This window comes from Pantherophis guttatus, chromosome 6, assembly GCF_059756535.1.
Source record: "Pantherophis guttatus breed Tessera chromosome 6, ASM5975653v1, whole genome shotgun sequence".
NCBI lineage: Eukaryota > Metazoa > Chordata > Lepidosauria > Squamata > Colubridae > Pantherophis > Pantherophis guttatus.
Window position 1 is genome coordinate 39,080,498 of NC_142068.1, and position 24,151 is coordinate 39,104,648.

Below are 24,151 nucleotides of genomic sequence, written 5' to 3' on the forward strand. Positions count from 1 at the left end.
TTACACACACAACCATCCATCCAGATTTCCTGTTCCTCACACCACAATCTGTAAAATATGATTTACAGTTATATAAAGCTGGGTTTTTTTTAATGTTAAAGTAATGAAGACAGATTGTAGTATAATCAAATTATATGCTTTCAAACAGCAAATGCTTAGAGGAACAGTAGGAAGACATGAGAAGTATAAAATTATATTATACAACACAATCTAATCTATATGGGTGCAGAGATGCTGCTATCTTGGACTAAATAAAGATATAGCTGTCAATCTAGTAAGCTTCTATATAGAAACAGAAAGTATTGCAATTCTTTTAGGCATGTCCTATTTACTTATGTAGCAACGAGGTTTAGTTGCATCTTCTTCTCTGATTCAGCAATTCTCTTTAATTCCTGTTCCCTGAAATCTGACTGGAATCTTCTATTGATCTGAATGTAATTTCAGTTCCCAAACCTTCTAAGATCTGCAGATCAAGCTATTTGTTACAAATCTAGTTACAAGGAACATTTTTTACTTCTATTGCAATAAAATTAGTTTGCTTTTTAAAAATGTGTTTTAGACATGTTGTAAAAACACAGAAGATTGGGCTGAAGGCGCAATGCTAGACTTATAAGCGGTGGCTGAAAGAATGCTTTAGATGCAGTTTTAGAACCCTGAAAACGTGGCAAATTATTAGTAGTTTCATATATTTATTAAACTGAAAACTATTTAACTTTCCTTTCAAATGTCAAAATTTTCTTTATGGTTTTCAGATATATGGATTTTGCAACATATAAAACATGCAATAATTAACTACTCAACTTTGCTTTGAAAACAAATTTATTATGTATATCAAAAGTGTATGTTGTACATGTGTGTGTTTACAATAGCAGCAGAAGGAATGGTACTGTACACTTGGACATAAAAACACATATAGCTCTCCAAACCATTTTCCTATCCAAATTGTACTATTTTATTTTGCCATCATAGGGTTCCCAAATAAATGTTAAACTTAGTAGAAACTAGAAATGAGGTGGGGTGGGGGCGTTGTTTGGGTCAACTGAACAACTGAATAATGTTTAAACTCCCATTGCCAACCCAACGCTTAAAATTACATCTTCTTATGCCTTGCAAGTTAAAATGACTCATGTGGTTTTCTCTCACTGGCTCTGTTTACAATATGTATTTCATTTTCTTATTGTTCATAAAACCAAAAATCAGCAAAAAAACAAGCTGTACTTTAAATTGCTCTATTGCTCAGTTTTGGCACGCAGTATAAGAAAACAACTCTGAATGTTAAGCATAACAAAATATAACTGTCATAAATCAATGTGCCACTAGGTGGTGGTACAACATTTCTTTGTGGTAAGTTTTTTTTTAATGCAGATATTAAAAAACAAACAAAGGTTTGAAGGAACCACCATATTTATGGAGCTGGAAAATGACCTACACTTTCCTCAAACTTTATAGTTTTGTAAACATGTGCAGTTGTTCCCCAATTGTGCACCGCTCTCTTTAAGGCATGCTTCCTAATCAGTTTATTAATCCAGTCGTTTATTTGCATCTTGCTCTTTAGTGTCCTCAAGCAGAATAGAGAATAGAACACTCACTGTGATAAGTGAGTCAAATCTCAAGCAAATATAATGCCGCATAAACTAAACAGCATATTAGTGGTTTTAGATTTAAGAAACTTAACAGACTTGGCTCAGTGGCTAAGACACTGAGCTTGTCGATCAGAAAGGTCAGCAGTTCGGCAGTTCGAATCCCTAGTACAGGTCTCATGCGTGAGCAGCGGGTTGGATTAGATGACCTCCAAGCTCCCTTCCAACACTGTTACTGTTACTTTATCTTTTTGTCTCCCCAAGTACTCTTCAGTTTTGGGAAGTGAGGGAAAGACCAAAATAACAAGTTTTAAGTTAAAGAGAAAGTAACATGAGAAATGTATTTCTTGATGAAATAGCATAGATTTTCATTACTGTAATTGAAAGCTGTCCCTTGACTAAAAATATTCATAGAATTAAAATTTGGATTAGTACCATGTCAAAAAATTCCAAAGTCAAACACATATATGCCTCTAGCAACCAGAAGGCTCAAAGGCAGGGAAAATATTGGAAAAAGTGGCTTCTTCAAAATCTGCCAGTAAAAAAACAGTAAGAACGAACTAGAAAAAAGTTTTTTTTATTTAAAAGTGTACATGTCATAACAACCAACTTTATACATCGACTGGGATTTTTATCCATTCTGGCCTGTATAGTGAAGGAAGTAAAGGAAGAAGCAAAGGCATGAGAGAGGGCAGACAAGTTGAGATTGCTTCTCCCTTGGTCCCGTCCCTTTGGCAAGCCTGGATAATGCGTCAAAGTTGATTGAGTAGAACAGTCTAAGACCCCATAGCCAAATTGGATGGTTTCCCCCTGCTAGCAACTTTTAAGTGACTCATACGATTCTTTTCAGTGTAACAGTTTTCACTTGCCATCTCCATTGTTTTGACATAAAAGCAAGAGAACCCGTTGTCTTCCAAACATCTGTACATCTCTGGCCCAGTCTTGAAGATGCCTCTACCACTGTAGCCAAGGGGGGAGGTTCTCTTTTGCTGGCTGTAGGTGTTCATTTCAATGCCTCTCAATGAGATGAGTTGGCTGTGTGATCTCTGTTCCCCAATACAAATATGTTCTTTTAGCTGGACTACATGCAGCAGAAACTGTTCAAGTTCAGCTGCGAATATAAAATGGTGCCTGTATTGTAAAAAAATAAAAATAAAATAAAAGGCACAAAGGCCAAGTTAATAAGTAAATTTAATCATCATACAAAATGATGCTTGAAGCAGGTCTTGTTGTAGTGTAGAGCTATTCTGGGTGAACAGCTTTATCTTGCATATTGTATTGCTTGTTCCTGGTCAGCTTCCAGCTGAGGAAAGATAATAGCAGAATGCCAATAATTTTGTAGCTAACTTGGAGGCCTAAGTACCTGGAATAATAAAGAGAGAGAAAGAGAGAGATCATTTCTTTTGAAATGCAACTTACCACATTTGTAGAGATGCAATAATAAAACTTTTCTGAATGACTGAGAAAAAATGAGTCATTTGCAAAACATATTAAACTAACCAATGCTGAATTTGAAACAAAATGTTTTGAACTCCAAACAGTTACCCGAGTACAAAGCAAATGTTTCACTGAAACTGGCTATTTCAATAATTTTTTTAAGTGTTTCAAAATGCTCTGTTTTAAGCTCTGTACACTTCCAAAATGATTCAAGTCAGATCTGAATGCAGAAATATGAATTTCAGTTTCTATGAAAATTGAAATTCCAGAACTGGGTGTGAGTTTTGACAGTGAGAACAATTAATCCAGTGGAATGGCTTGCTCCAGAAATTGTAAGTGCCCCATCACTGGAAGTTATCAAGGAGACACTGGACAGCCACTTGTCTTGAATAGTACAAGGTCTCCTGTTTGAGCAGGGGGTCAGACTGAAAGACCTCCAAGGTCCCTTCCAAACCTGTTATTCTATGTAATTCTATGTTGTCAAGAAAAGAAAGCAGAAGGGGGGGGGAAACTCCTCTTTAAGGGACAAAAAACAGATTTATTTATTTATTTATTTATTTATTAGTTAATTAGTTAATTAATTAATTATATTTTTATACTGCCTTTCTCCCGTAGGACTCAAGGCACTGTACAGTCAAGAAAAATATAGACACACAAACATCATAAAATTGCTAATTAAAATTATTACTTAGTTTGGTCAATTAAATAAAACCCAGAATTAGATCACATTTAAAAAATCATTCACATGTTCATATGTTTAGCCCCACCTGTTGGAACATCAGGGTCTTGAGGGCACGGCGGAAAGCACGGAGATCAGGGATATTCCGTATCTCCGGGGGCAGTTCATTCCAAAGGGTTGGAGCCCTCACAGAGAAGGCCCTCCCCCTGGGAGTCGCCATTCGACATAATTTGACTGACGGTACCCTGAGTAGTCCCTCCCTGTGAGAACGAACTGGTCGGTGGGAGGCTATTGGTGGCAAAAGATGGTCTCGTAGGTACCCAGGTCCTAAGCCATGGAGCGCTTTAAAGGTGATAAATAACACCTTGAATCGCACCCGGAAGACCACCAGGAGCCAGTGCAGCTCGCATAGGAGAGGTGTTACATGGGCGTAACGAGCTGCGCCCATAATCACCCGCGCGGCTACGTTCTGGACCAGTTGGAGCCTCCGGGTGCTTTTCAAGGGGAGCCCCATGTAGAGAGCATTACAGTAGTCCATACGGGAGGTAACTAGGGCATGAGTGACCATGCGCAAGGCATCCCGATCCAGAAAGGGACGCAACTGGCGGATCAGGCGAACCTGATAAAAGGCACCCCTGGCCACGGCCGTCAAATGATCTTCTAAAGATAGCCGTGAATCCAGGAGGACACCCAAATTGCGGGCCCTCTCTGTGGGGAGCAAGATCTCATCCCCTATTGTCAGTGATGGTACCAGCTGACTATACCGGGACGCCGGAAGCCACAGCCACTCGGTCTTGGAGGGGTTGAGTCTGAGCTTGTTTCTCCCCATCCAGATCCGCACGGCCTCCAGGCAACGGGACATCACAGCAAGGGCATCATTGGGGTGGTCTGGGGTGGAGATGTATAGCTGTGTGTCATCAGCATACTGATGAACACTCACCCCAAAACCACGGATGATCTCGCCTAGCGGTTTTACATAAATGTTGAACAGAAGGGGTGAGAGGACTGACCCTGGCGGCACTCCACAAATAAGGTGCCTCGAGGTCGACCTCTGCCCCCCTGCCAACACAAACTGCAAACGGTCAGAGAGGTAGGAGGAGAACCACCGAAGCACGGTGCCCCCTATTCCTAACCCCTCTAGTCGGTGCAGTAAGATACCATGGTCGATGGTATCAAAAGCCACTGAGAGATCTAATACGACCAGGATAGAGGAGCAACCTCTGTCCCGAGCCCTCCAGAGATCATCCACCAACGCGACCAATGCCGTTTCCGTGCTGTATCGTGACCTGAAGCCCGACTGGAACAGATCCAGATAGACAACTTCATCCAGGTATCGGGGTAGTTGTCGCGCCACCACACTCTCAACAACCTTCGCAACAAAGCGAAGATTGGAGACTGGACGATAATTTGATAATATAGCTGGGTCCAGGGAAGGCTTCTTGAGGAGGGCCTTCACAACCGCCTCTTTCAAGGCAGCGGGAAAGACACCCTCACTCAGAGAAGCATTTATAATCCCCTGGAGCCAGCCTCGTGTAACCTCCCGGGAGGCCAGTACCAACCAGGAGGGACACGGGTCCAATAAACATGTGGCAGCGTTAAGCTTGCCCAGAATCCTGTCCACGTCCTCAGGAGTCACAGAGTCAAACTCTTCCCAGATAACGCTCTCAAGACCTGCCCCTGTCTCCTCCCCTGGATCTACCCAATTGGAGTCCAGGCCTTCCCGAATCTGAGCAACTTTATCATGCAGGAATTGTACAAAATCCTCAGCTCGACCCTTTAAGGGATCTTCCCGTACCCCCACCTGAAGTAGGGAGTGGGTCACCCTAAACAGCGCGGCTGGGCGGTTCTCTGCAGATGCAATAAGAGCGGAGAAGTAGCTAGACTTCGCCACTCTTATCGCCACTAGGTAGGTCTTAATATAAGATCTCACCTGTGTTCGGTCAGATTCAGATCGGCTTGTCCTCCAATCGCTTTCCAAGCGTCTTTTCCGATGTTTCATCTCTCTCAGCTCCTCGGAAAACCAAGGAGCTAGACGAGATTGGCATCGGGTCAGAGGCCGCAAAGGCACGACGCGATCCAAGGCCGCAGTAGCCGCCCTGTCCCAGGCGACCACCAGGTCCTCAGTCGAATCGTGAGCCAGAGTCTCAGGAAATGGCCCAAGCTCCATCAGGAACCTTTCGGGGTCCATCAGGCGCCTGGGACGGAACCATTTGGTTGGTTCCGTCTCCCTGCGGTGGGAGGAAGTGACTTGAAAGTCCATGTGAAGGAGAGAATGATCAGACCATGACAAGGGCTTGATGTCTATATCCCCTATTCTTAGATCATTCAGCCACTGATCAGAGACAAAAATCAAGTCCAGAGTGTGATTCCCCAAGTGGGTGGGGCCTTGAACTACCTGGGTCAGGTCCATGGCCGTCATGGAAGCCATGAACTCTCGAGCCATCTCCAACATCTCATCAGCGGATGGCAGGTTAAAATCCCCCATAACAATAAGTCTGGGGGTTTCCACCGTCACCCCGGCTATAATGTCGAGCAGCTCAGGCAGGACCGCTGTTACGTGGCAGGGAGCCAGGTACGCAATCTGTAGGCCCATCTGAATCCCCTGACCCCACTTCACAAGGAGGGATTCACATCCGGCTATCTGAGGAACAGTGGCCTCCCTCGGGCAAAGACTTTCTCTAATGATTGCTGCCACTCCCCCAACCCTTCCCTGAGTCCTTGGCTGATGGAATGCATGGAAACCTGGCGGGCACATTTCCACAAGTAATATTTCTTTTGGAGAATTAACAAAGAGGTGGAGATAAATAGTAATTTTTCAATCATTTTATGAAGCGGAATGTTACACCTGGCTGGCGTAACAAGTCTTCCAGGATCAAGCTGTCCTGAACTTCCAGATAACTCCTAGTCATATGATTTTTCAAAAAGAAAAAAAAATGAGGTTATAAGATAGCAGCAATACTATAGAGGTGAGGAATTCATAGTTACTCAGTGAAGCAGTTCCTATCATGGCAGATAAGGGTTAGTAAGTGTGATTCAGTATGCCCAAATATTTTCTGCTGTCTGGAGATCATAAGATGTGCAAGCCAAGTTAATGATTTATAATTATAAAGGCAGGAATATGCTTGCCCCAGACTGGTTTCCATTTTATTTTCATTTTAAGATAAAATTCCTTCCTTCCTTGAATCCATATTACAATCTTCTCAGCCACCAATGATATGAGTCTCCAATTTCCATTATGTATAGATTGGTACCACTACATGTGTTGGAACTGCAAGCCATAGATTTCTGACCATTCATGTCCCATCTGGAGGCAGCAGGTTGGAGAGCTCCTCTACCAATGGCTTTGACTCAAGGGCCTGCACCCTGAGTAGCTGTGGAACTGTGCATTACTATTTGTTCCCCATTCAGTTAGCCCCCGTTAACTGCTCTATTCTAGGAAGGGAAGTCACCTCCACCTCCTAGTTGTTCCTTGGGAGGAAGAATGAAGGGACAAATTGAAAATCAGGATCTTGGCTAAGGCTATACTCAATGGATGCTTAATTCACTCCCACAGCTGGTATGCTAGGAAATATCTGAGATTCCTTGTGAGGTGAATCTCCTGACGCACCAACAGAACAGTCACTGCAGAATGTAGTAAGAGATGCCAAAGGGCCACTGAAAAGACTTCCTTTGTTACTGATTAAAGTCTCAAAGCTTTACTAATGTCGGGGTTACTGGAGTCTTGTTTGGTGGGATGGAAGGAAAGCTCAACCCATCTGCATCCCAAGGAGGAAATTGCTAATGCACTGACAGCCAAGCTTGTTTTCTTAACTTCACCTAGCCAGAGGCAGGCATGAATCAAGGGCAGAAAGGGTATACAGTATATCCCTGCTCTTGAGACATAGAACATTACTGGGGATTTCCTGGCAAGATGCATTCCATTTTTTCTTATTTATTTGTGTTAGTCAAATTCTCTATTGAGGTTCTTCTTTGTAAGTGCTCTGTACCGCAGGAGCTTGCTTCCCTTGTAGATGGCAGAAGCCTGAGGATCAAAGGGAAGAAGTCCTCATCCTCAAATTAAATCTTTGAGACTATACTTTCCTAACGTCCTTAAAGGGCCTGTCCTGGAAATAGTTATTCAGTGATGAATAGCCACAGCTAGTTCATGTTCATAATGCACATAACTTTCCTATAGCATTTGATACACAAACATTTCCCCCAAAAGCCAATGTATTTCAAAATCATGCAGGAGGACAGGACGGGTGGCCTTCTCTCATTTTATTCAATAACCCTACCAGACATTTTGAGCACAGGGTGACTGACTGGCAAAAGTCACCCAGTAAACTCTAACTTCAAATAGGAATATGCATGTGGGTCTTCCTAGACCCAGTAAAATACACTAAAATGGGAGTTCATATATTTTCCCTGAAGCCTGCAACAAATGTGCTTAAAAGTAAGTGAAAAAGACGGCACTTTTGAGAAGACAGCAGTATTTTTGCATTAGGATGGGCGGGGGGGGGTGTTCCTCTCAGAAGAGTGATATAAGGAGATTATGCTTACAGAAGAGGCACATGGCAAAAGTTCTGAGAAAAAGGAATGGGGCAATTCCTGGGAATTTACCTTCTCCTCAAAAACCAAGTCAAAACAAGTATTCTCAAACGATTTTGTGTGCATGTATATAAAAATCCTAAGTGGTTTGTAAAGGAATGCCAAGACATTCACACATTAGGCTCCAGGAGTATAAATAAGTCTGTCTCCCCCAAAATAGTACATTTCTTAAGCTGATTAAACAACAACAACAGCCTTCAGATTCAGCCGATTCAGATGCATAGGTGGAGCAACAATCAAAGCACGGGTGGGTAGGTGGAAGGGGGGGTGGGTGGGCTAAACATAAGAAAGAAGAGCCAAGAAGATTCAGGCATCGACCACCTTTGTTCATACATAGTCAGATGCAGAGATAACTGCATCAAAGTCTTTTAAGAGAGAACCAGAACAAAGCCACATTATGAACAGAAGATTGTCCTGCTATTGCTTTAAGCTTTGTAATTATTAATTTTTCATCTTGCAGACTTGTACCCTGATTGCTAAGCACAATACAGAAAATATTGGACAAATTACTACATTAGATTATGCTGCAGATATTACTACTACTACTACTACTACTACTACTACTACTACTATATTAATGGATGTCAGCATTTTTGAAGGGCCCTGTAAATACTAGCTTTATGATATGATTTATAGAAGGCAACTGTCTATCAGTTCTAACTATCTACCCCAGATAAGAAAATCCCTTGTCTAATTCACACAGAAAACTATTACTATTCCCATCTCTTACCTGCTGCGGAAGAAGCTATTGTTATAATAATGGCAGGCTCCACTCTTACGGTTGCAGACTTTCTTCCACCATATGCAGGAAGAGTCAATCAGGATGCCAAAGAGGGTAGGAGCTGGCAGCCAGGCTTGAAAAGAAAGAAAGGGGGAAAAAACCTACTAGTATTTCACAGCCAAGTACACAACACTACACATTTTTCACCTTCACAAAAATCCCAATGGGCCTACTCAACAAAACCCTTTTATCTTTTAGTTATATCTCTTCCAAGGGAAAAATAATCAAGGAATCATCTGAATCAATATTGGATCCAGATTACAATTAATTTAATGTAACAGTTCATATTATATTTTCAAGGATATGAAAGATCACACTTTGTTGATATCGTTCTCTATTTTGATTTGAAATTACAGTAAAACAAAACAGTAACATTGAAACAAAACAGTAAATTTCTCCAAATCCAATAGCAAATGAAAATTATTCCCTTATCTGAAATTATATTTAAGAAATGTGAAATGTACTGAAATACGAAGAACAATGGATTTAAGATAATCTACACCTGATTTAAACCCTGGGAGGAAGACATTTGTGCACCTTTGCATACGAATAAAGTTTTTACCAATATTATGGGAAGTACAATCGGTATGCTTTTGTGTCATTAAATTCTCATTTATTGTTTAAAACTTCAGTTCATCAAAACATCCATTGTTTTCAATTTTTGATTTATTCTTTTTCTTTGTTTTTGGATTATTAAAATTTGTGTTTAGCTAATTTCTTCTCCTTTATTTGTTGATTAAAGGCAAATAAAATATTTTATAAAGAAGCCTTATTACAGCTAAGTGCAATATGTACATCTAGCCAATGAATTTCTGAGTCGTCATCTTCTCCATTTAGAGCACACTGTTTTCAATAAGTCTTTGGCTCTTTTCTTAGCAATCCCAAATCTATACTTGGCCACACCCTTATATTCAGCATAGCAAAGAAAAGGAGAACTTACTTAAGGATTGGTTACTGGGATTGTCCTGGGTATACGTGTTATACGTGTGTGAAATGGGGGAGAAGAATTATCCAAATGTGATTCGAATCCAGTTCTCATTATTGGAGTTCTGACTGTTAAGCTAGACACTGGTATTTAGATAACTGAATTTCTAAGGCTGTTCAACTTTACAGTGACTTTGATTGCATTTGAAGGAAAATGCAGCCCAACAACATCTAGAGAATGAGAAGTCCTGTTCTGAACTAAATGTCATGTCTTCAAACTAGAAGAGTGTTTCCCAAACTTTTGACATATGTGTACCCCTTCTATAATTTTCGTAATGCTGAGTACCCCTCATAAAAAACATATGGTACCCCTGGGAGTACGCGTAGCACACTTTGGGAAACACTTAGATAACACTGCAATTCTCCGGCGTTTAAACAGCTCCGCGGCTCAACGTCAACTGTTAATGTTCCCTCAGTTTAAAAATGGCCGAACCCGAGCTGCGCGAAGGATGCGCAGAAGTTCCCGCCATAATGAGTTGCGATACGATGTACGATGGCCCCAGTTCCCATGTAAAAACTGCGATACGCGCCTATTTCTTTCCTTGTTCTGTGGGCGCAGCTAAGCATGGTGCAGTGGATCCCACGTGATCCCCACCAAATTCCGGTGCAACGCGTATCCCCACCAAACTCTTCCAGTACCCCTGAGGGTACGCGTACCACACTTTGGGAAACACTGAACTAGAGTATGGAATTTATGCTCTTCATTGTGGCTGATTTTCTTACACTAAATGCAGTTCAGTTATGGAACGAACTGTACAGAGAACTCCCTTTTACCTGATAATTGCAAGCATATGGCTAGCCATCCAATTTTCTGGAATTCTTTAATTTGGATTCTTGTACTAAATAGAGGGTTGAACGTAATGGCCTAAATGGGCCCTTGCAATTTTTTGAGTCTATTGAACCCAATACATCTGGTGGACAGAAGTTTCTCAATCCTCATTTTAAAAAAATTCTCCTTGGGGAAAAAAATCAGATTTAACTCCTACAATGTTTCTGTCCTGCTCTCCCCCCTCTTTTTTTTTTTTTTTATAATCCTTAGTTCATCTTACCTGGAAGACCATAGTAACTACAGGTAGTCCTCGATTTACAACAGTTCACTTAATGACCACTTGAAATTACAACGGCACTGAAAAAAGTGACTTATGACCATTTCTCACACTTATGACCGTTGCAGCATCCCCATGGTCATGTGATTTACATTCGGATGCTTGGTAACTGGTTCATATTTATGACGGCCCTGGGGTCATGTGATCACCTTTTGTGACCTTCTGACAAGCAAAGTCAATGAGGAAACCAGATTCACTTAACAACTGTGTTACTAATTTAACAACTGCAGTGACTCACCTAACCAATTTCTCACTTAGCAACATAAATTTTGGGCCCAATTGTGGTTGTAAATTGAGGACTACCTGTGCACATTTCTGATAAAAACCTTCAAATAGTATTACCAACCTTTGCATGTATATGTAGCAGAGGTGGATTTAAGCAGGTTCTGACCAGTTCCGGAGAACCGGTAGCGGAAATTTTGTGTAGTTCAGAGACCTGGTAGTAAAAATTCTGACTGGCCCTGCCCACATCTATTCTCTGCCTCCCAAGTCCCAGTTGATTGGGAGGAAATGGGGATTTTGCAGTAACCTTCCCCTGGAGTGGGGTGGGAATGGAGATTTTACGGTATCCTTCCCCTGCCATGCCCACCAAGCCATGCCAAGCCCACCAAGCCACACCCGCCAAACCGGTAGTAAAAACCCACCACTGATATGCAGATGCAAATCCCTACTATGTTCAGTGTAGGTTATTGCTTTATAAATAATTCTAGGATTGCTGATACTCACCTAGTAATCTCATCAACAGGAACTGGACTCCAATAGCAAAAGACTTTTCATCATGGGACACCACTCTGTTTAGAATCAAAATACAATAAAGTATGTCAGAAAACCAGACAGGGAGAGCAATGATTTGTTCCTGATCTGGGAAAAGCTAAAAAGCTTAATGATGATTATAAATGGTTGTGGAACAGCTATAATGAATTAGTTACATATTTATTTAGCATATGGCATGTCATACATGGAGTAGCAATATATATTAACATTTCACCTAGATTAATAAAACACAGTAAAATATAAATGTTAAAAAGTTATCTGTTGAAATACCAATGTCAAGGTCATCTAGCCATTTAAGCGCAGCATCATTTATATTTTTTAAAAATCAGATACTGGACTGGTATATGCTCAGTTTACAGTCAGTCACAATGTGATCTACAGTTTGATGTGGGACGCAGCAGTCACACTGAGGAGAGGATACTATGCCCCATTTATACAGAGTCCCAGCAGATGCTGTGTGAGGTGAAATCCTATTCAGGATTGTCCATTGCTGACATGGCAGTTCAAAGCCTGAACTACCTTTTTTTGTGCGGTTAATTATATGACCTCCTACCGTAAGTCTGGGTGCTCAGTGACCCATTTGGCTTTAACCGTTTAGTTATTTAGTCATTTAGTTACATAAAAAGAGGGTTAAAATTGAAAAGGGCATATAAAGTAAAATATTTCTGGTGGCAGTACACTTTCTACACTTTGTAAAATAAGACCAGGTGAAATTTAATCTCTCTTACTTTTAGAAGGCACCTGACTGGCCTGCTGATGGTTAGATTTCAATTTCAAGGCATTTCAGCAAATATTGGTTCAGGAATTTTGGAAGTCGATTCAAATATCAGTAGAGCATACAGATTGGGAAAAGCTGTATGAAAGCATATCAAGGTTTTAGGATTTCTTTTATTTGATTCCATATTGCTATGCTACAGTTGGCATCTGTGTTTATTACAAATTACTAATGTATTGCATTGGACGATCTACTAATGCCTTAGCTCAAGGATGGGCAACTGTGGCCCTTTTACAACCTGGGGACTTCAACTCCCAGAATTCCTGAGACAGCCAAGCTGCCCATCCCTGCCTTAGCTCCTTCTTACCGTAACACCATCATGTAGAGAGGGTTGTGAGATAGACAGGCAATCAATGCAGAAAATGAGATGATGAATATAACAGGCAACAAGAGATGGGCACAGCTAACAGAGCAAGATCCAGTCTTTGCGGAAGATTGTCCATTCTTGGTGGAGATACAGGAGCAATTTGTGTAGATCTAGTTGAAAGAAAAGAAGGGAAATCAATTCACTTCAAGATCAGACCATAACTCAATGGTAAAGCATCAAAATCAGAAGTACTCAGGTTCAATCCCTGGCTTTTCTAGCTAAAAGTACAAATGTTAAAAAAAACCTCTGTCCTAAATGCCCAATTGGTCAGAATGTACAACACTGAATTAGCAAATAGTTTGATACACTATAAATCAGTTGCCAGTGATTCATGACTTAATTACTTCCTGCCCAATTCACTGTTTGGCTGCTGAGAGAATTGTGAGTATACGTTTGAAGGAAAAGGGGAGTTTAGTTGTAGTATTACTCTAGTTTATAGACATTGTATGCACATTTCAAATTATATATTGATATTACATTTGTGAACTACTTTCTGAAACTTTAGAGCAGGAATTAATAAAAACAAATATCTAAGTAGATAAATAAATTAAAAAGTACAGTGCTGATACTGCATCTTAAGCAAATAGCTTTGATCACAAAAAGCAATTTTAAAAGTAAAGCAGGACTTCTAAAGCTAACATATTTTAGATTCTGCAATTCTTGAAGTATATATGAAAACCCAATTAATAAACATCAGACATTATAAGAAGGCTGTTTAGCACATCAATATAAAATCTGTGGTCTCAGCCCTATAAAAAGGTAAAGGTTTCCCTGTCAGTCATGTCTGACTCTAGGGCATGGTGCTCATCTCCGTTTCTTGGCCGAGGGAGCCAGCATTGTCCAAAGACAATTTCAGTGGCCAAAGGCACACTGGAAGGCTTTTACCTTCTCACTGAAGTGGTACCTATTAATCTATTTGTATTTGTATGCTTTCGAATCCAAAAATTATTATATACTGTGATTTTTATTACGAGGAGGAGGAAATGATTAAATACATGGACAATAAATATATTTACAATACTTAATTTACTGATCTGATGCTAAATTTTAATTTAAGCAACAAAATCAACTTTGTTCTGGCCTCACCCATTTTTAAGTGGAGCGTCCCTTTTCACCATACCCCTCAAAATTTAAATGTATCTCCTGGCCTGAAAAAAAATTGTTTACTTCTGTTTGAGAGTGATTATAGATGTGATGAGATATTAAAGAAATTGATTCTTTTTAAATAAATAGGACTCATATGAAACCTGGGGGACATTAAAAAGCTAGTATTGTTTTGATACTACTAGTAAAGCCATCTTATTGTACTACCAATCATGTATTTTTATTATTCAGGTATTTCTTCAATTTTTTTCTTGAGAAGTATATTTTTTAAATTAAAATAATCAGAATTAAAACTGAGATTCTCTGCATGAAAAGCATATATTCTGAGTATTGAATCCTGCTTTAACACCATAATTAAGGAGAAAGCACTTGAAATTCCTGCAGAATGCATGGCATATTGCCTTCCTTATCCATAAGTGATTTGGCCATATTCCCACCCTGTCTATATGATGAGTGTTAGATAGATTTGAATCCACTCTGCATCCTTAACCTCTTACAATTCCAGATGTTGAAGAATTGGAGAAGAAACCAGTACAGCCAGCATGACAGGGAGAGAGGTACTCCACACCATTGTCTCCGCAGACTGGATGGAAGAGATACTTTGAGCAGGAGCAACGAAGGTTACATGGATCTTGTTCTGGGGAACTTGATGTACTGCCAGAAAAAAAGGAAACAAAATAACATGGAACCAATGAGTGAAATATGTTTTCTTGAGTGGACTGGTGATTCCCAGCCTGTTATTTTTGGGTTCTTGCCATCTTGAACCTTGGCCTATTGCCGTCTGAAAGTATTGCTAACATTGTTTAGTTAAATCATATATAATTATTAGATACGCAAACATGTGTAGATAATTTGGGGAGCAATTTATTTGATTCCCGAAATAATCTATCCAATACAAGCCTGTCAGTAGAAATCAAGTGGAAACCAAGGGGGAAAATGTCAAAATGATATTGGAATTAAAATGGAAAAGCTTCTTAAGGCAAAAGTATATTCTCAAGGCAGAATCACATTCTTACAAATCTCTTTTTGAATTGGATCCCTCATTCCCCCAAAATTATGAACTCCTGACCAATGACAATTTAACATTATGAATCAATGGAACACATTATCTAAGCTTTCTCGAGAACTAAGAGCGGAGCCACTTTCATTATAAACATAGATCATACTGTGAAGTGGCATTTGCAAGTTGACACATACATACTATTAGTGAGCATTTATCTCTCTAAAATATCAGGGGAAATGCTTACTAAATATTGGGATTTGCTTGAAACTCTTCTGGGAAAGAGCTTAAAATCTTTTGAATGAATAAGACTTCCATCACTGTAGTTTCTCTATGCTCAGGTTCTTGGAAGAGTTAATGAAAACTGATACAGGACGTTCTCGATTTACAGCCATTCGTTTAGTGACCATTTGAAGTTACAATGGCACTGAAAAAAGTGACATGACTATTTTTCATACGATCATTGCAGCATCCCCATAGTCATGGGATCAAAATTTGGATGTTTGGCAATTGGTTCATATTTATGATGGTTGCAGTATCCAGAGTTATGTGATCACCTTTTGTGACTTTCTAATAAGCAAAGTCAATGGGGAAGTCAGATTCACTTAACAACCGTCTTACTTAACTTAACAAGTACAGTGATTCACTTACAACTACAGCAAGTAAGGTTATAAAATGGGACAAAATTCATAATTTGGAGCTTTTTGCAGTATTATAATATAAGAACAGCTCTACTAAATTGGGCCAAAAATTCAAGTGAGTAGTTTACCATGGGAATTACTGGGATATTCACAGGCAGAGCATGGACACTAACTCTCTTGCTGGTTATTTCAAAGCAATTTGCATTAACTGCCTTCATATCCTGGAATTGGGAAGACCAACAGCCATCCTAACTGACAGCTATCTTTTCCTTCTATTTATCTTTTAAAGCCATTTAAAATAGTGGGAATTCCACCTAATTCCATAATTTAATTATGGATAGTCAGAATAAGCACTCTATGGAGAAGAGTTCATCCCAGATATCACACAGTGCCAGTGATATATAGCCCCATAACATGCAGCAAGGAAATGTGTAAGCATCATTGGAAAACATAAGTCAGAATAGCAAAAACAGTAAAACCACAACAAAACACTAGCTAAAGAATCCGTTTCAGAGTTTATCGTTTAACTCAGTCAACATATTTGTTAGATAAAGAAGAATGAAATAAATAAAATAAAATTTAAAAAATGAAATAAAAATCTAAAGGCTGGGACAAGGAGAAATTGTCAATCTATATATATAAAAGCGAAATACAACTCATGCATCATCACAAAATCTCCAGAACCGTAAAGCCTACAAACTTGAAATTTGCCATGTATGTTCCTCTTGGCTTCTAGGTGCTCACTAAGAAAGGATTTTTCGAAATGACTATCAGAGCATTAGTATTTCCTATATTATTATTAACACGCTCTGATGCTAAGGAGTTCTACGCCCCCTCCCCACCTGAAAAGAAATCTGTTCCAAATGCAAAACACAAGCAGAGGAGAGGAGTTTCAGTTTTAGTTTTACTTTCACAGCAGCAAGCAGGGGATAGGATACAATAGGCTTCTGTGGGGCAAGCCTGAGGGAGAGAAGGGTAGAGGAGAGGCCGATCATAAATTACTCATTAATTTTCAAGCTGTAAGTGTCGATTTATCAAGCCTGATCACATTGTTTCGTAGCAGAGCACGGGTATTCAGCTAGTTCAAGATAAAAAGAAATCTCTGTGCCATGATTTTATAGCACTATGTTCTGCAGGTAGTTGCCACAGAGTACTGCCAGAAGAGTAGAGCGTATTACCTGGACAGATGAATTCCAGCCACGGTCTGTGAAGAGCAGCCCATAAAAAAGAGTGGAAGATAACAAAGGGTGGAGAAAAGTAACACCACAATGGTGAAACGTGGGATGGTTTTGAGTGAGAAAGCAAAACGTTTCATGATGAACCCTCCAAAGAGCATCCCTAGTGCAGCTGAAGGTAAATTCACAGATCCTACAAAGGAAAGGAAGGAGTCGAGTTACAAATCCTTAACAATTGGAAACAGTGCTACACAACTGAAGACAAAAATCTCTTGATGGAGATGGAATCAAGATGGAATCAGTCTTAAGATTGGTGCAGAAAGGATTGCATGTTCTTTTTGCATAAAAAAAACATTCTTTATTTTTATTGCGAGGATCGGATAATCAATTCTGCTATTGCACTTTGAAATTCTTATTGGGATTTTTTTTCTGCATATACAACTGAAAGAATCCTGCATCTTGCACATTAAAAATCCAGCAAAGGTAGACAATTTCTACAGGAAAGGCAACTGCAAACACAGGAATAGGCAATTCTTTTGCAGAGAATACTGTGCCCTCCCAGAGTTCAGATAGTTGTTCTTGTTTTCATGACATTACTAGAAGTTGATGAAGCAAAAATGCCAGCCCTTCATTTAGGTTTTGACGAGCTAAATTGTTGGTTTGCAAGGTCCCTTCCAACTCTGTTAATCTGAGGCAAACCAACATTTTAGCTTGTCAAAACCCAAATAAAGTCCTATGAAACCCAAATGAAGGGCTGGTCATCTAGTCCAACCCACTGTCCAAGCAGGAGACCCTACATCTGCCACTACCTAGGATCGAACTCCCAACCTCTTGATTGTGAGGCAAGAGCTCCACCTCTAGGCCACAGCTTCTTTCTTTAACTCTTTTCAAAGGAGGAGAAAATACATGCAGGGATTTTTGTTTTAAAGATGTGAAATGGAGGCCTTAAGGTTTTGCAAATTAAAACATTCATGCAGTACCTTCAATCCTACGCCCCCCTCCTTCATAAAACTTAAACGAATAGATAAATATTGATGTTCTTCACTTCAAAAGTGACTTGGAAGAGTACAAATGGTTGCTGTAAGGTGCAGGCAACCTTTGCATGTAAGCCAGGGGGAAAATGACATTGTCTCCTTCCAACATAACATTCTCAATGATAGGGAAAACAGTGAACATGCTCCTCTCATTAAAAGAGTTCTAGTTCACTGCTGCCACATGGCAAAAGAGGAGCAGTACTGAGCCAATTATTTTTTTCACAGTAACAGCAACAGCAAGAAAGCCCTAGGCTCTAACCTCCTACACGGTATCTATTTGATGTATAGAGGACGTTTAATTTATCATAAGGATATTGGGTTATCAGGGTTCTTTGGTGCTTTCTGAAGTTGGTTATTTTCTTGCACGTGTTTCATTATCCAAAGTAGGTAACCTGATCAGTGCTAGGAAGGAGTGAGCACCAAAGATCCCTCATTTCAACCCTGAGCTAGAAATATTTTCTTTTATCGATATTGAGGTATTTTATCCATTTAATTCAAAGTGCCTCTTAACTATTTACAGCAGCAATACAGGCCTCAAAGGTGAAGTTGCACAGCCACTATATTTTTTTAAACAAAATAACAAACATATGTATAAAAGGAAGGATTTTGGATGGATTGGCAACTAGAATGCGTAGAAATGCTTGATAAGTTACCTGCAACCACTCTACTGCAGATGCATTCAGAGCAATATTCTCGTTGAGAGAATTTTTGACGCAGATATAAAAAAAAGCATGGTTTCATCCTGACATGTTTTAAGATTTATCAAATCAAGTTGTGCTTCAACTTCTAACTAATTTTCATTGCCCTCAACTTAGTGTTGTTAACAGATAATTTGTTAACAGATATTTGTTTGCACACTGTTGGCAGCCCACAGAAGATTATTTGCTAATTTTTCTATGCTTTCCAATTTCTCGGATTAGATTTTCAAGCTCAATACTGTGGTTGCTCTCTGGTGCCTTATTGGATGAAATGAATATGGAGAATTACCTAAGCACTCTGTTTAAATAGCCAGTGCTTTGTTCTCAAAAAGCCTCAGCCACTATCTCAAATTAGATGGGTTATTCTAGTTTCCTTACCAATGAGGAAGTTAGCATAAGAGGAGGTAACACCAAATTGTTTTTCCAAGTACTTGTTGAGGAAGGTAGCGAGCCCAGCAAGAATAGAGGAGAAGCTGCATTGTGTCAAGACCAGCAAAATGAAGAGTGGATTGAGGAGCAGTCTTAAGAAGCCTTGTGGGAACTCTGAAAATAAAAATAGAAGAGTATGAAGTTTAAAAAAGGAAAAGGGCTTCAGGACATGGGTACACCCAAAGAATTATTATAGCATCTTATTAAGGATGTCAGTTACAACAAGAAGACCAATTCTTAAGGTAGGTCTACCTGGTGTCTTGAGCTTAAATGGACTCCAGAGGATGGTAGAGGACAGGAAAACCTGGAGGAATGTTGTCTATGCGGTTGCGATGGGTCAGACATGACTTCGCAACTAACAACAACCTGGTGTCTATTCTTAAAGATGCTTATGCTTTCCTAGACTAAGGTTCCCCAATCTGATATTCTTCAGATGTATTTAACTAGGTGAAAATGTAGGGTTGAAGTTCAACATATCTGGAAACCACTAGACTGGAGAAGACCAGGCTTGATTGATTTGGGTTTAATGGTTTTCTGCTAAAAGATCATGGAAAAAAAAAAAAAAAGACAAGAGTATGAGGGGAAAGACAAGGCTCTTTAGAATCTTTTTTCCCTCTTTGTCTCCTTTCCCTTCCATCTCACAATAGTGCTAAAGAAGTGTATAAGATAGCTAACACAGATAACATTTACTCATACTTTCACTGTCTTATGTTGAGAGTTATCTCTGAATTGGAGTCTAAGAGACTTAAGTCTAAAATTCTCAAACTGTTAAGGCACATATCTCATTCAGAGCTATATTCCTCTACCTTGTGGACTTTTCACTATGCTCATCAAGTAAAAGTCAACAAGCAAAATCAATATCAACAAAGTATAAAATTACTTTTGGAAAGCAAGCATCGGATGGGAAGAAGGAACCAAGGTTATAGAGTAATCTCTAAGATTAGCTCTCTGTATCTCAGCAGAAACTTCAATCTCAGATGCTGTATGGAAAGTTTGAGATTAAACTTTTTTCCATTCAATCATGTCTGATTCTCGTAAACTGCCTGGACATGTCCCTGCAATTACTTGGCAAGTTCCCCCCCTCCCTCAAAGTGGTTTGCCATTTCTAGCTTCTTAGGACTGGCTTTGTGCCAAAACTGGGTCTAGAATTCAAAGCCTTCCAGTTTCAAGTCTTATTCTTTAGTATGCCAAACTAGCTCAATTAGATTTATCTTATACGGGTGGTCCTTGATTTAAACAGTTCATTTAGTGATCATTCAAGTTACATTTGAAAAAGTGACTTTTGACCGTTTTTCACACTTATGACCGTGGCAGCATCCCTATAGTCATGGGATAAAAATTCAGATGTTTGGCAATTGATTCCTCTTTATGATAGTTGCAATGTCCCAAGGTCATGTGGTCATCTTTTGTGACCTTCTGACATGCAAAGTCCATAGGGAAGTTAGATTCACTTAACAACCATGATATTAACTTAACAAGTACAGTGGTTCACTTAACAACTGTGGCAAGAAAGGTCATAAAATGGGACAAAATTCATTTAATGGCTGTCTTGCTTAGCAACAGAAATTTTGGGCTCAATTATGGTCGTAAGTCGAGGAGTACCTGTATATTATAAAAAGTCATGTGCATATACATTAGCTTACAAAGTACTGAACACTTTACTTGGAAATGAGATTTCTATTTTGAAAAAAAAACTATTAGAAGATATGTGCCAAACAGCTGAGTTAGCCATCAGTTGGAACTAGTGAACAATTTTGTAAGATTACTATACAGTATGCCTAACTGATTATTAGGGCATTTTTTTCAATCATATTTCATTCAGTGTGGAATATCTATTGTCTCTTGGAGTAGAATTTTAAAATTCCTCTACCAGCTAGGCCAGCTACTATGATGTCACCTAAAAATACTGAAAGATGAGTCGATTAGATGGCTATCTCAAATCATAATAGAACGAGTAAGAAATAAATAGCTATTTTTAGTTATCCTGTTTAGTTTAGTTTAGTTTTCAATATTGCTACAAAAATTGAATGAAATCTGGTATGGATTGACTTGAACTATCAAACAATTAATCCATATTAAACTTGCAAATATGAACAGGATGGTTGCATATGTACATATTTTGTTGTTTCCCCCCTAAATAGGTATAATTATTTAGCAAAACAATCATTTACTTTTATTGGAAATACACTTTCATTAAAATTACTTTACTTTTGATAAAAACCATCAGGGACTCTTCCTCTGCCTTTGTTTTCTCAATCTTCTTCAAGATATCTGCTTCAGATGCTTTCTGATGGAAGAGAAAGATTTTTTTTTTTAAAAAAAAAAAATTCACTGCTGGGGATCAGTGAATTTTTTTCCAGGTTCTGTTTTAAAGCATTACCACATTTTTGGGATTCCTCTTTGAAGACCTGAGATTGCTAGGAAGGACTGTTAAGGAGCAGGTAGCAGAAAGCAAAAGTTTAATGTGATGGAAAAAGATTAATGAAATAAGGCTTTTTAATGTAAGAAAACAGAAGGTCATTTGGAAGGTCACGGAATATAAACTGCAGCATGTCCAAAATGCAGTATCCAAGCTTATTTTGGAAATCTGGTGGCCTTGTGCAACATTGGCTGCATTGGCTTCCAGTTGCCTTCCATGTCAAAATAAATTTGTTTTATTTATAAAATCCTATATGGCTTAACTAACATGTAGTATCATTTTTATCTTTTCATTATCTCTGGATCTATTGTTTTCATTATGTATATCAAGATGTTTGTCTATGAATTTAATTCATATATTAAAATGAGGACAGTTTGAGGCAGTTTGAGGACAGTAAAAAAAGAGTTTATACTTTTTCAAAAAATGGCTAATCTAGAACAAGAAATAATCACTTCCCACTGGCAAAGTGAAAGTAAATAGGTATTTTTCTCTTATATAACATGCTATATTCCATTATGGACATGACAGTGGCAATTTAGCAAGATCATCTCCAATGCAATATTTGAGACTTACCTTCCCTTTCAGCATATATCGAGGGAAGAAGAAATAGGGAATGGAACAGAGTAGCAAACAACCAGCAGCAACAAGAAGACCCAACCACCATGCTCCAATCCAACGTGGGTCACTTGGGGTCAGGTTTACATCCTCTAAGAGACATATGGGAAAAGCAAATCACACAGTGAAGTCACCAGACCAGACTTCTAACCTGGCATTTTTAAAATGTACTGGATCTGCAATTCCCCGAATTCTCAGGAAGCATGACCCAAAGTCACCTTGTGAATTGTAATCCCATTGTATCTGGAAGGTACCAGACTGGAGAAATCTGCATTAAGTAATTTGTTACCAAGAAGTTACATTACAATTCTGCCAATACAGAATTGGCATACAGAAAATATGATCCTTCTTGTTCAGTGGCCAAATGCCATAAAATTCAAATTCTTTCTATTGTTAGAATCTATTTTCTCACAGACCAATCCATCACAGGATTTCTTAAAAAAAAAAAAAAAAGCCAGCAATGCTGTCACATTTGATCTGTGGTCCTGTTTCCCATCCTCCCTTCTTTAAAGTTATAGTCAACCACAATTATCTATTATTCAGTAATCCTAACCCTAACCCTAACAATATTTCTTTGTTTAGTTAGTTGGATTATAATTGTCATAATTCCAACAAACCTTAGCAGGACTTCAGCAAGTATTAGTTTTAATGCAAGTTAGCATAGCTTTACATTTTAATAGTGTTTTACAAATCTAGTATTACTTATGTTTTTTTATAGTTTCTATCGTTTCTATCTTAGTTATCTATGGTATTTAGTTGATTGATGGTAATATCGATTGTAATTTTACAGGGTCTCCCTCAAGTTTTGATTCCTGTATTTTGAAATTTTACATTAATAATTTTATTTTACCTTATTTTGTTATTATGATTTTTAATTTTTTTTTCTATTTTAGAGTTACTGTTATATTGTTAGTTTTATGCTGGTCTGTGACTGAAATGAAATAAATATGTATTATTTAGTATAATTTCATTAAGTTGGATTGAAGAAGTGATTCAGAATTTTTAAGGAAAAACTGCTCTAATAATTGACAGGAAATATTATCTAATGACAATTTCTTAGAAGAAACAACCTCTAATGGAATTGTGAATAAAGAACCATAAGTAATGGAGAAACCAAAAGAAAACCTATCTATAGGACCAGGCACCAAATATGAACTTCTGATGAGGCAGAAACTTAGTAGTATCACGTGGTGAAAGGCATTTGTTTAAAATACAGACTTTTAATAGTCTACACCGGAAATGTGAGGTACAGAGAGGCAATGTGGCATGTCGCATTCACTTGTGGAATTGCTGTATTAATTATAGAAACCGTTCTATTCCGAAAAAAAATTCTAGACACCTGATGATTTTTTAAACTGATAGCCAACAATATAAATAGTCAACATAGCTGGAAATATTAACTGGCCTTTCTCTGAAAAGAATCTCATTAGAGCAGCTGTCTTAATAGAGCCAACATTTGGAGCCACTATTCTCCTGAGATCTTAGAGAAGGGACCTCAAATCAGTGTATTTTGAGAGCGGACATCCTCTCAGCAGGAGGTCTTGCTTCAAACAGGCTGCAGATCACTGAAGCTGGCATAGAAAGTGTCGCTCCACATTGTTAATGAGCAGGAAGGAATAAATAGCAATCTTCAGATTTTTCCAGCTCTGTCCAGGTTTCCTGCCCTTCTTCATTAAAAAGCATGCAGGCAAGAAGAACCCACACCCCATTTAAACAATGGTATAAATTTCCTGGATGTGACTAGCCCACTCAAAATTGGGTGACATAATCAAGGGGCAACTAATGAAAAGAAACCCATTGCCACTTCCCGCTCTCAGCTCATTTATTTGCTTAATATAGGACAAGATGTCAGCAACCATTCTGAAATTCCAGTCTGCCAGGATGTTCCTGTCTGATTTACCTGACATCACAAACTTTCTGCTGCTACTTTTAACTGCTTGATCAATTAGGGAAGGTCCTTTCTAAG

General features: G+C 38.8%; 1 protein-coding gene across 1 annotated transcript in view; it reads right to left on the reverse strand.

Moving 5' to 3' along the window:
* Positions 1 to 801: 801 nt before the first annotated feature.
* Positions 802 to 24,151, reverse strand: part of SLCO2A1 (solute carrier organic anion transporter family member 2A1) — a 62,370-nt gene continuing 39,020 nt past the window's right edge. The window contains exons 6-14 of the mRNA XM_034439582.3: positions 22,144 to 22,277; positions 21,360 to 21,438; positions 19,101 to 19,265; positions 16,994 to 17,183; positions 14,672 to 14,828; positions 13,011 to 13,180; positions 11,881 to 11,945; positions 9,014 to 9,137; positions 802 to 2,943 (exon numbers count right to left, since the gene is read on the reverse strand). Coding sequence (XP_034295473.2) covers positions 2,823 to 2,943; positions 9,014 to 9,137; positions 11,881 to 11,945; positions 13,011 to 13,180; positions 14,672 to 14,828; positions 16,994 to 17,183; positions 19,101 to 19,265; positions 21,360 to 21,438; positions 22,144 to 22,277 — 1,205 coding nt within the window. The 3' untranslated portion in view covers positions 802 to 2,822. The remainder of the gene's footprint in view (positions 2,944 to 9,013; positions 9,138 to 11,880; positions 11,946 to 13,010; positions 13,181 to 14,671; positions 14,829 to 16,993; positions 17,184 to 19,100; positions 19,266 to 21,359; positions 21,439 to 22,143; positions 22,278 to 24,151) is intronic.